General features: G+C 34.8%; 1 protein-coding gene across 1 annotated transcript; it reads right to left on the bottom strand.

Annotated features, from left to right (window-relative positions):
* Positions 1–2,200: 2,200 nt before the first annotated feature.
* LOC107326688 (butyrophilin subfamily 3 member A1-like) lies at positions 2,201–11,995 on the bottom strand. Its single transcript, XM_015891197.3, has 8 exons — positions 11,841–11,995; positions 10,975–11,051; positions 10,468–10,566; positions 9,138–9,242; positions 6,378–6,398; positions 6,222–6,242; positions 5,273–5,299; positions 2,201–3,260 (listed from the first exon to the last, which is right to left on the bottom strand). Exons 2-8 carry the CDS (start codon positions 11,018–11,020, stop codon positions 2,683–2,685), a joined length of 897 nt encoding a protein of 298 aa, XP_015746683.2. The 5' UTR covers positions 11,021–11,051; positions 11,841–11,995; the 3' UTR covers positions 2,201–2,682.
* Between the last annotated feature and the right edge of the window lie 497 nt (positions 11,996–12,492).

Genomic DNA, 12,492 nt, shown 5'->3' with positions numbered 1-12,492 from the left:
GCCCAGACATGATCCACACTTACTGGCTAAAGAAACTAACAGCAGTACATGAACGCCTAGCAGCACAGATGAACCAGCTGCTAGCAACAGGCTCCCACCCAGACTGGCTAACACAAGGAAGGGCATTGCTGACCATGAAGGACCCCCAGAAGTGAACAGCACCATCTAACTACTGGCCAATTACCTGCCTCCCCACAACATGGAAAGTTCTATCAGGCGTCATATCCACCCAGCTACAGGACCATATGGGCCAGTACATGAGCACAGCTCAGAAGGGCATTGGGAACAACACCAGAGGCTCAAAACAATGCTTCTCATTGTCCTGGTCATAATCAATCAGATGTGGAACTTCTACCCTGATCTCTCTAAGAGATTCACCATGAGTATTTGGAAATTCGAATGGCTGTAACTGTGGTGTTGAATGTGGAGAAGTTGATGGCTACTTGTCAAACATATTTAGGAGAAATGTTAATCTCACAAAGCAGACACAATGTAACTACTTATTAAAATAGTACACTTTACATGTTCTCATAGTGCAAGTATTATGAACTATTCTCTTGTAAATCTGCTATTGCATCTTGTATTCTTCTTGACACTCAAAAGTTTTGTATCAATAGCCATGGAATGCATCTCCTTGGCTACCAATTTTTATAAATCTGCCTGTTTCTGAAACGGTTACACTGAATGCTTTGTATCTTCTCCTGCCTCCAAACATTTCTTCTTCAAGAAACACTGTCTGGAGAGGGCCAGCCTCGGCTCGTCTTCACTAGGATTGGCCAATCACAGCATTGCTACAGCCTTATGCAAAGGCAGAAAGTGGAAGAAGAGAAATGTCATCAGGTCAACTCCCATTTCTCTTTACTCGTCACTGTAGAAATGCCCATCCCTGAGTTAAAGAAACTAGTTTGAGACAGTTTTGAAAGTATTTAGTAACATTTGCTTCTGTTGTGTGTGTGTGTGGTGGGTGTGATTTGAAGTAAATCAGAGTAATAATTCAGTTGGCTCAGCCCCCCATCAAAATGGTTCAAAACTTCCATCTGGAAGTCCTCTCCTTTGGAGACCTGCGTTATATTGTTTAACAACTAAACTTAATTTTAACCTGTAGCAACTCTTCTTTATGTTGCAGTTCTACAATTCTGGTCTTATTTTTCTACTGCTTCTAAACATTCTAACATTGAATCTGACATTTTCTTTTTCAGAGTAGGGAGGCAAAGATAAGTAAAATAGAAATGTCTTCAGCTTTCTTTCTTTACCTTCACCTACCTGGGTTGTAGTAAGTGAGGGATCACCATGAAGTCCCTGAGTTTTTAGCTAAAATAGCAAATTGAAAAACTGTCTTGGAAAAAGACAATGGCAAACAACATCTGGAACACTGTCAAGAATACTACATGTATGGAATTGACTCTAGGTTGTCTTTATTTTGACCTGCTGCTGTGTGCATTGAGCACCCAAGAGAGTGATTCTTGATTCTTCTATTCTGATATTGTCAATTCAGCTTTGGATATTCATGTATCAACTTCCTTTGTGCTGGGTAATGACCACAACAAAGTCTCTACATTTTTTTCAGAACAAGCCATTTTCTGCACTAACCTCATTATTTCCAGGACAACCTTGTTTCTCTCTTTGCTGTTCGTTGCTTGTTCCATCCCAGCATTTGATAAAGATTGAGGTGGTGGGGAGCAATGTTAAATAGGACACATCACACATTTTGGGGAATAGAGACCACAAGTGGAAAGGCCATATCCATAGGCAGCTGGTACAAATGCAATAGTACAAAAACGATGAAATGTGTATCAGTGCAAATCTTGGCCTTTCAAATTTATAATAGCTGAGGCTATCAGTGTTCTCAATCAGGTCATAAGTAAAATCCTATTAGTTATTCCCCAATTAGTCTTCTGGACACAGTTAGCATAATGTATGCTGAAAAGTTTTATGAAAAAAAGGTTATATGAATTTTTCCACCACCTTTCTCCCCACCTTGCTCCAGTTTAAATCCTACATCAGCCTAGCTACTGTATGCATCTGAAGAAGGGAGCTGCAACTCAGCTTATGACTTTTAATAAAATTTGTTAGTTAAAAAAAGTGCTGATTCTTTTTGCCACCACAGACTAACAGGGCTCTCCTCCTATGATATCTGGATACTAGATTTATAGAAATATCTAGAATTAATTGAACTATGAATAATATAGCATACCATAAATACACTTATAAATATTTATTAACAATTATGAGAAGTGCCATGCATTTTTAAAGCTTTGTGAATTTACCCTGAGCATGTATATATTCAAATGCATTCAAATATTCATAGAAATTCTTAAAAAAAAAGTCATTCTTAATATGTAAACATAACTAACATAAACACATTACCATTATTCCAGTATCCATACAAACTAGGTCAGTGCATTTCTTCCAATTGCTTCTTAATTGAACTCAGATCAGGCTTTGCTATAGAGACTATAAAAATTCCCTGAGCTATACATCTGAATAACTTCCCTATTTATTTCTTCCTTTTTAAAAAGCCAATATATACTGAATTACTAGATCTGTGCAATATTTTCATTACTTTTACATAAATAAAATAAGAACAGTATTTTAAAATATAATTGATGTTGATATATTAAAAAATGTGCATCACATTGTTCAACAAGTACAGTAAGAAGCCCATCTAAACTAAGATCTATCCTAATTATTTATTTCTTTTTCTTCCACTACCTCCTCTTCTTCAAACCATGGTGGGATTATTAGTGTCCTATTATCAAATTCTTTTCCTATTACAGAGCCTGTTGAGAAGAAGGGATAAAATTTCCCAGAAGCAACATTGAGAAAGGTATATAATTTAAGTTTCCTCTGAGCATCATAAAAAAAAATTTCATGGCTTTTTGTATTTAGGAATATCCCTATTCTAGTTGGTTTTCTTGGCATATTCAGACACGTCCAGGGGTCTGTCCGAGCCCAGTAATCTTTCCCATCATCACGCCCTATGACCCAATAACCATTCTGAGGAGACAATGTGATCTTCCCTGTTCTAGGAGCAGATTCAGATGCAACACCTAAATCCCACATAATTTTCTGGCCAACCTCCACTTCCCAGTAATATCTGCCTTCAGAAAAAAGTTGTTTTGCCAAGACAAATGTATGGGACTCAAATCTCTCTTTACTCTTAGAAACATCATGAATATTTCCAGTGTCCTTCACACTTTTCCCATCTTCAGATACTTCCAGTCTTGGGTGAACTGTTTTGGGATCCAAGGTAAGGTCAACTGCAAAGAAAAGAAAATGTCTTAACTCAGAGTTATAGACAGCCTTGTGGAGGAACTAGGCTTTTCATCATGCTTTGAAAATAGAAATGTATACAGTATGATGGACAATATGGCTGTGTATTGCTTCAGAAATACTTTGGAAAATTATTCTTGGGATGTAGCTGCTTCAAAAAGTAGCAGACAGGTACTATTTATGCTCCTATGTGCTGTATGTAAAGCAGCTTTTCTGAATGATTTCCAAAGAACTACACTGCCCTAGTAGAAAATATGAATACCTTACAATCAAAGTATACATCCCACTGCTTGGGAAAATTTCATATAGTGGAACATCACAGTGGAGCATTAATGAATTAGTTGGTATGCCTTCCAAACTCACTTAATATAGACAGAGATCCATGAACCTTTCCATGTAATTTATTTCATACACAAAGTATGCTGATCACCATTCATGTCTCCAGCCATCTTATCCAGTTCTAAATATTTTAAGCTCTATCTGATTGATTACATGAATATTGCATTGTATTTATGAAAGCAAGTCATTATTGCAGAGATTATGTGATCCCAGTTAGCACAGCTTTCTATTCACCACTATTAGGAGTAATGAATGTTCTATGGTTATGTCTTGAGGAGCAGATGATGCACTCAGTGTTCCAAATTCTTTCAGGCAGTAGGGAAGGGCTTAAACCATTTTTCTAAATTTTGCACTAGTGCAAAATTTAATAGAGATTTCATTCTATGCAAAAATGTTCCCTCACCTAAATGGCTATTTTGGAGGTATATTTGACAATTTGTTTTGGGAACAATAAAGTCCAGATATGCAAAATTTGGCACAGATAAAAGGAATTTGCTTCCACAAGATGTAAACCATGGATGACGGTAAATGAGGACTGGATAGATTCATGTCGGTTGGAGCTATAAACTATGACCTACTATGCCATTTTCATGTTCTTAATACATGACAGCATTGATGAGAACTAAACCCATCTTCCTCCCTCAGGCAGGAGAAATGACAATGACTATGTTGGTAAAGGAAGAATAAACAACAATAATATCAGTGATGATTACTAATCAATGCCTCACGTGCTTATGCTATTTTATGCAGAAAAAGAAATTTTTACTTTTTTGGCCCATTTCTTAGAAGCTGAGTAACAAATGGACAAAATGTGGGCAATCCTTGGAATGCTCTCAGCAATGCACTATGACTTTGTTCAACCTGGGAAGAGCAGTAGGGCCTCTTCACCTATCTGCTACAGCCTCAAAATTTGTGATCCATTTCCCCAATTTAGGATTTTGTTTGACTGAGAAGGAAGATTTGAAGATAGTTCTACTTTTTTCACTGAAGCTGAGTTGAATTCTCCCTTGCAATACTGCAGGAGAGTCTAATTAAGCCCTCATAGGCTCATGTGAAGAAGGTCATGTCATGGAGCACCTTAAAAAGGTAAATGACTAAGCTCACAGCTTGAGTCTAAGGCTATTATGGAACACATCTATTTTTTTTAATGCCAATTTTATTTTCTGCTTTTGATAGCCAGCATTTATCTATGTGGTCATTAAGAGTCAACACCAAGTTGATGGCACATCAATCAATTCAAATTGTAAAATAATGATAAACACCAGAATGTGCCACCTCAAGCTGTGAAGCTAGTTAGCTGAATGCATTCCTTCAGCAGCTGCATTTGTCATTCACTCACTGAGCCTAAAGTCATCTCTTTATCCATGGTTTAAATTTTATATTTTGATTTTAAGTTGTATTTTTGTTTTGTATTCTAACTGGATTTGTTGTTAGATCCCTGGAATGTTTAACTGGATTATAGTGAATGCAAGCATTAATACATCTCCTCTCAGCCTCATTTTCTTTCTTTTCCCCCCATCTTTTTGTCTCTCTGATACATGAATTCTGTCATGCTTCCCACTTCTTCCTCTCTTATATGCATTTGTTCTCCTTCTTCACTTTTCCTTCACTATTTACCACCTTTATCTGCCCTTTTGCAATTTTATTCAATTATTCTCACCTCTGTAGAAACGAGTTTCTAAGAATTCTGTGAATAAAAGAATGGAAAAAGTTAAATATAGAAAAATATGAGGTATACTTCTTTTCATATAATCTCTGCCTTAACATAAACATTCTCTTTTCTCCTTTTTCAAAATGTTCTGTTTACCCTCCAGTTATTCCCTGTTAGTTCTTTGTATGGAAAGTACACTTTGTAAAGAAACTTTCCTTCATGAATTGCTTTAAACTTTTCTCCTTGCTAGATTTAATTGGCTTCATCTTTCTCCATACCTATTCACACCTGAACCCCTGGAGGAAAAATGTCTTCTCATCCTATTAAACTTCTTTGTTCTCCCTCAAGATTTGTTTTCTCACTGTTATTTCTGTCCAGTTATAACTGACTGTCCAAGAAATGTATATAAAACACCTTTGGACTCTCACTATTTTTAAGAACAGTAAAAGAAGAAGAAACTCTCCTCTAACTTCCTCTTGAGTAAAATAATCTATCTTCACCCCTTAGCTGCACATTTTATATTTCTCCTTAGCACCTCCCTTTTCCTTCTCTTATTTTAACCCTTTAATTGCTTTTGCTTACTCTTTCTTGTGCTTTACATAATGTTTAACATGAAAAAGAAGAGCTTGATGAGTATATATGCATGCATGTGTATGGTAATATGGCCCATGGAGAACAGAAGTTGTTTGTTGAATAAAGTAGGATAAAGATAAAATGTGTAACTAAGTTATTAATCTAAACTGTATTTCTCAACCTTGATAACTTTAAGATATGTGAACTTCATTTCCCAGAATTCCCCTGCCAGAGAAGCTGTTGCTCCTTCATTATCTTAGCTCCACCCCCCTCACATCCCATGAAGATATATGCAAAAGTAGAAAACTTCAGGAATGGTTACACCACCAGCTGGCAATCCTAGATTGACACTATGAGGATGCTTGGTAATCTTTAGCATACTTACGATTTTCTGCCTTTAACTGACCTGCAAAGGAAAGTAGAAACATTTTTACACATAGAAAATATTTCAGAAGAATTATGGATTTATCTTGCATAAAAACTGAACAAGACTAAATGAAATAAGCAATTGAAATATTGTTTAAACTTTAAAGAGACTTACTGTTTTCTGTCTTTAATTGATCTAGGGGAAAAAGAAAAAAAACCTTACATATCAGTATAACATTTCCCTTAGTAGTATACAATGTTGTAACCTAATATATATCACTTATGTTGTTAAATTGCATTCTACTTTTTTTAAGTTGTTGTGTAAGATTTATAATTTATTTCCCTTATACCAAACTTTAAAAATCAAATTATATTCTTTGGTAAATTCCAGAATGTGTTTTTCAGTGTAGTTTGACTGATCACAAGCAATTTTCTCAATGTTAATGTCCTAAAGCCATATGAATCATCACTGTGGAATCTGCCAATGGCTTAGTCCTCAATCCTCTTCATCATAATGCAAATTACTGCTCTGTAGGACACATCATGTGAAATGAACTCAAACATTTCAAATGAATCCAGAAAACAAAAGAAAGCAAGGATCCCCCCGCCAAAACCCCCCCCATCACGTTTTACCTTGGAGATGAAACATTTTTCTATTGAAATATGGATAAATGTATATATATAAAAGCAAACAAGATTCTCCACTACAAAAGAAATACTTGTCGGAATGTGTATGGAGAAAATACTGAACTTTGTAAGTATATAAACTTTATAAGTACTGTATATAAATATTCTCAGCTTAACTTTTCACTGGTAAAAAGAATGAATAATCTGAATCATTCTTGGATTTTAAATTAGTGATCAGATGGTTTAAAATAAGTGAAAAAAGGCTGTTTCTTTTTCACATTTTTGACTCAGTGTGGTTAGTAGCTATGTTTTTATGTTTCTCCTGGCATACTTAAATTTCATTCTCATATGAGAAAGTAGGAAGAAAATAATCTTATATACCATATAGCTATTTTTGGTTTTTTCAACAAACATTCATTCTTTACTACAGATCATGTGCTTCCCACTACTTTTCCACCAGAATTTGCATATTTTAACATTTTTCCATCCAGTTTCCCATCTTTAGTAAAAACTCTATGAAGATACACTAATTCATCTATTTAGTTTAGTTTTTCAGCTGTTTACTCCCTTTTCCCTATCAAGCTTGATCTTTGATTCATTAATTTTTAAAACCATATTCTTTATTGCATCATAAAGAATATGATTTACTGCATCATAGAGAGCCAGTTTGGTCTAGTGGTTAAGGATCCAGGCTAGAAACCAGGAGTCTCTGAGTTCTAGTCCCGCCTTAGGCACCAAAGCCGGCTGGGTGACTTTGGCCCAGTCATTCTCTCTCTCAGCCCCCAGTGTCAGGCTCAGGTGACAAGCTGGTTGGTGAATTCCTGTCACAACCAAAGGATCAACTTTTGGTTGATCCAAAAAAAAGTTGACCCTGCACATATGGGAAAAATGCTAGGAAGAAATGAAAAAAGAAAGTTCTTTATTGCATCATATAATCTGCTTAATTTTTGTTGCAAATCATTCAGGTTCTCAGCCAAAAGTATAGCATTGTCTGCATACTAATGGATGCACACGTTCATGTCCTCAAACAACATACCTCTAAGGTTACCATAGCATTCCTCATCTAAGAGTCATCCTTATCTGACTCTTTCCTCAATATGACCCATTTTCTAAGCCTTCCATTTATTCTCACTCATGCTTTACTTCCATGATATACTCCTCTTAGGACATTCAGCAACCAGCTTTCGATACCATATTGGTGCAAAATGTTCCATAACTCAAGATTATTTATTTTTTTAATTCACTTTCTTTAAGTTAACAAATGTACAATAAATTTTATTTTTCACATATATAGATCACTTAGTGACCTGCTCAGGAGCAAAACTATAATCTTCTTATTGCTCCCCCTGCTCAACATAAAGTCATACTGCACTTCCCAAATTTTCTCATTGTCACCTCTTGTGTTTTTCAAGTAGGATCCTGACAAATATGTCCCAGGGGAACATTTGCAAACTAATTCCATTGTAATTTTTGCATTTATCTTGTTACTTTTTCTTTTTTATATATAAGGGAACAATAATGGCATTCTTCACATCATCAGGCACAAATGTAGTCTTTAAATACTTAGCAAATATATCTCACAACTATTCCATATCCAAACTATATCCTTATTTTAACATTTCTCAGAGTACACTGCATTCACCTGGATTTTTGAACATTCTCACAGGATTTATGACTTCTGTTCCATCTATTTTTTCTTAGACATGAACATTTATGGCATTCACTTCAGCTCTATTTTTTATATATTACTATCATTCCCATACAAATCTTTAAAACTTTTATTTCAGCATTCCCTCCATGAATTTCAGTCTAGTGTGTGTCATCTCTTTTATCTTGAATTCCTTTCATTTGGATGGAGGGTCCTTTTTCACCCACTTTCAAAATAATGCCTCATTTCCAACATGCTGTTCTACATTTTCTCTGCCTCTTTGCCTCTTTGCCTCTTTGCCTCTTTGCTTCTTTTTTATTTTTTTTATTTATTGCATTTTAATTAATTGCATCTTAACTTTTCTTTACTCTTTTCAACTTCATTCTTTGTGCCTATATTTCTCTCTGTGTACACATTATACCATTTCTTTCTCTCATGGTCATTCAACCATTTCTTCTTGATGGTAAAAGAAATGGGGACTAAAAATCAGATATTTGAACAATGGAATCAACCACTTGTATTTTAGATTTCATAAAACACAGCAAACCTGGCTCAATACTGAAGAACTGAATGACCAATATTGTTAGTCCTTTAAAGACAAGAAAATTTATAGTTAAAATGTAAACTTTGTTTTTCTATGCCAATATATTTTGAAATTACTTATAGTTTTCCAAGGCCACTTGCTGTTTGTAAAATCTTGCAACCATTCCATTTTTGATCTCAGGTGCTTATAAATCCAAAAAGGAGTATAAGAAGAAACAGTGCCTAAAAATATAAAAGATATAAGAAAGCATCTTAGTCAATTCTCACATTATGTTTGTTTTGGTTTTTTTAAATCACAACTTGATCTTCAATAGAAGCTCCCTAACCATACTGTTGTCCTGAACCATGATGAATGGCTAATGCAGAAGCTGTTCATTTACTTTGGCAGGTACAGCACATTTTAGATTAATTGTCTGAATGAGAGATTTTGTGGACAAAGTAGTCCATGAAGTAGAAAAGCATCTAAGGAGTAATAGAAGGTCCATTCAAGAATGTGACCGAAATGGGCTTTGAAGCCATAATTAAGCCATAATTGTCTTTGATTTGATTTTTATCTGTCTTTCCTCCTATTCCCCCCTGCAATTGCAACCATGTAAAGTAAGTCTGGATTGACACAGAGTGACTGAAACAAAGTCTCCCAATGAGTTTCTGTGGCTGAGGGTAGAACCTGTGTATCCTCAGAGCTGGTCACCACTGACCTAGCTCTCTTTAGGGTCAGGTGGTGGCACTGATCCTTCCACTATGGGTAATTAAGACACACTACATATATTGTTTTAAGTACATGTATAGTAAGCTGAGAACTTAATTGTGCCAATAAACCGTATGTCCTCCAAACTATTCCTTCTTTCCTAGGGGATGTCATCACTTTATGAAACTGTCCACAATGCACAGTAATGTCTCACAAAGACATTTTCCTGTATCTTTTTATACTAATTATCATCCAATCTAATGGACTAAACTTTGCTTTAAAAATTGTTTCAAATAGAGACATTCCCATGGGGGAGCTTGGAGTCCTTGCATTTATTTAGTCATGAAGTAGCCACGTGTGTGTGAATATTCTACCTTTTATTGCAAAAGCATCTCTCCATTCATCTGCAGTCATCTGGCTTCCACTAAATCTCATGAGATGACATGCTTAGGGAGTGCCTGCTATGCAGCATTTTCACTAATGGTACTACTATTATCATTAAGGATGTTCCTACTTTTAAGAAATGTTAGGAGATTTCCTTTAAGAATTTGGACAAGTCACCCACCCATTTACTCTGCCTAAAAATTTGTTGGAGAATTTCAAAAAGTTATATGTACATAGTTCTACTAAATATATATTTATATTGTATTATTTTGGCAAAAAGGGACAATATGCTCTCTTTAAATGGAAACTGCATATACACAAACAGTGATTATGCTTTCTGGATCAATGAAGCAGTCAGCATAACTATGAAGTTACCTGGAAGTTTGGAAGGCAGTTTTCTTAACTTGGGAAGACATTCTGTTTCTAACTTTCTGAAGCCAGGAATCCGGTGAGAAATATAAGGGAAATGCATGTCTAAAAAAAGGAAAAAAATCCAAAGTAAATCCTCCTGGTTTTTCTGAGTCTGTGATTTATCTATATCTATCTATCATCTATCTATCTATCCATCCATCCAGGAGGTATTGTTCAAAAGAATTCTTGCAGTCATTTTGGGCTTGGATGAAACAATGACAAGCAATGTAACAAAGTCATGTCCTCAAACTCATTTAGAGAATCTCATAAATGTTTTAAGAAAAACAATCAGTCAATAAATATTTTCCCCAGATAACTAAGAAGACACACATTTATATAGTCAAGGACATAGATTTAAGAAGGAGTGTATAAAGAGTTTAAAAATCTGGGCTTTTATTATCCAGTTGAATGCCTAAGTCTCCATGATATGATGTTTTACTTAATTATAAAGAAAGCATTTTCTATTTATACCTTTGAAATTCCAGCTATCTGGAGCAAACAGTTCCTTGAGATTCATGTTTTCCTATATTTCTTCCACCAGTTTTGACCTGAAATGTGAACATATGTATTATCAGATATAACAATGACAATCCTTCTCTCTCTGATTCTCACAATATAATCTTTGCATTCTTGGAATAAGCATCTAGTTTAAAGATTTCATCCTAACAGCATAGCATCTGAGATATGCATGAAGTATCAAAGCAGAAATAGTTGAATTGTTATCACAATAAATTTCAACCAATAACTATTGATTACTTTCAGAGGAAAAACAGAAGAATCACAGCATATAATCCAGATTATTTTAGCCTACCAAATGTACACAGAACTGTGCAATATTTTCATCTTTTTTACATAAATAAAATAAGAACAGTATTTTAAAATAATTGATGTTGATAGGATATGAAAAACTATTGTTACCTGCTGGGAGAATGAAGCTTAGTTATAAAATATAATGAACCTTGATCAGAAGATAGGTAAAGTAACAAATTTCTGAATAGAAAACAGGTTTCATGTGATGTGAACAATTCTGGAACTATAATTTAAAAGATCTCTTGCCTTTGGCTGTAATAAAGATTCATTCATTCATTCATTCATTCATTCATTCATTCATTCATTCAAAAATGGAATGCCATGAGAAAATCTAGTCCTGGTCATTGCCTCAGAACCACAAAAGTTTCAAAGGTAGAATGCAGTTCTTCTACCTTAAGCAAAAGAGTTTCCAGTTATAGTATTGTTTAAAACAACTGCAGTACTGTTACGACTGCTACAATCTCATGCATTCTATGTCACAATATTTTTAAACAGTAAGACAATTAAAAATAGAAGTTGTAGCATACCTTTTCTAGATTCTGGGAATAATCACAATGGTCTCAGACTATTAAAATGTTCTTTCAAATCCTCCTGAAACATGAATCACTTTGATATTATAATTGACCTCTCCAGTCTAAAAGAAAGAGTTGATGCTTTGTCAGGGAAAATCACATAGTGCTGAATGTTGAGAAGAGAAATCAAATAAACCTGTTAGATATTAACTGGACAGAGTTCATTCAGAAAGCTGAAGGCATCAGGCCAAGTTACGTGGCACTGATAATGGCAAATTCCATCCTAAGGTGTTCTTAGGAAATGTACTAAAATAAGTCTCTATAATAATGTATAATAATGTATAATAATAATATAGGTATATGATACAGCAGTATTGGAAAAACAGAGTCTGATCATCCCACTTGCAAAAAAATTAAAAATGGGGGAGGGAAATGAGGGGAAGGGTAAAAAGAGATAGATCTCTCTTATACTACAATCACTGTCATGAAGTCAAAAATACTCCTAAAGAAAAAAAGTAGTTCTTATTTACATAAAGTGTATTTATTTGGGGGGAAATTCATTGTAAGGAAGTGCAATATTAGACCAATTCAGTAGAGGAAATTCTAGCCTTCATCTTTCATTTGTGGATTTGCTGGAAGCAACTGAAGACCCTGGGGGGAAAAACAA

The sequence above is a fragment of the Python bivittatus genome, unplaced genomic scaffold (assembly GCF_059951505.1).
Source record: "Python bivittatus isolate LINGU-HERP-01145 unplaced genomic scaffold, Pbiv_v1 ctg000440_np1212, whole genome shotgun sequence".
In the NCBI taxonomy this organism is placed as follows: domain Eukaryota; kingdom Metazoa; phylum Chordata; class Lepidosauria; order Squamata; family Pythonidae; genus Python; species Python bivittatus.
Note: the sequence above shows the minus strand (reverse complement) of the source record. Positions and strands in the feature narration are given on the sequence as shown.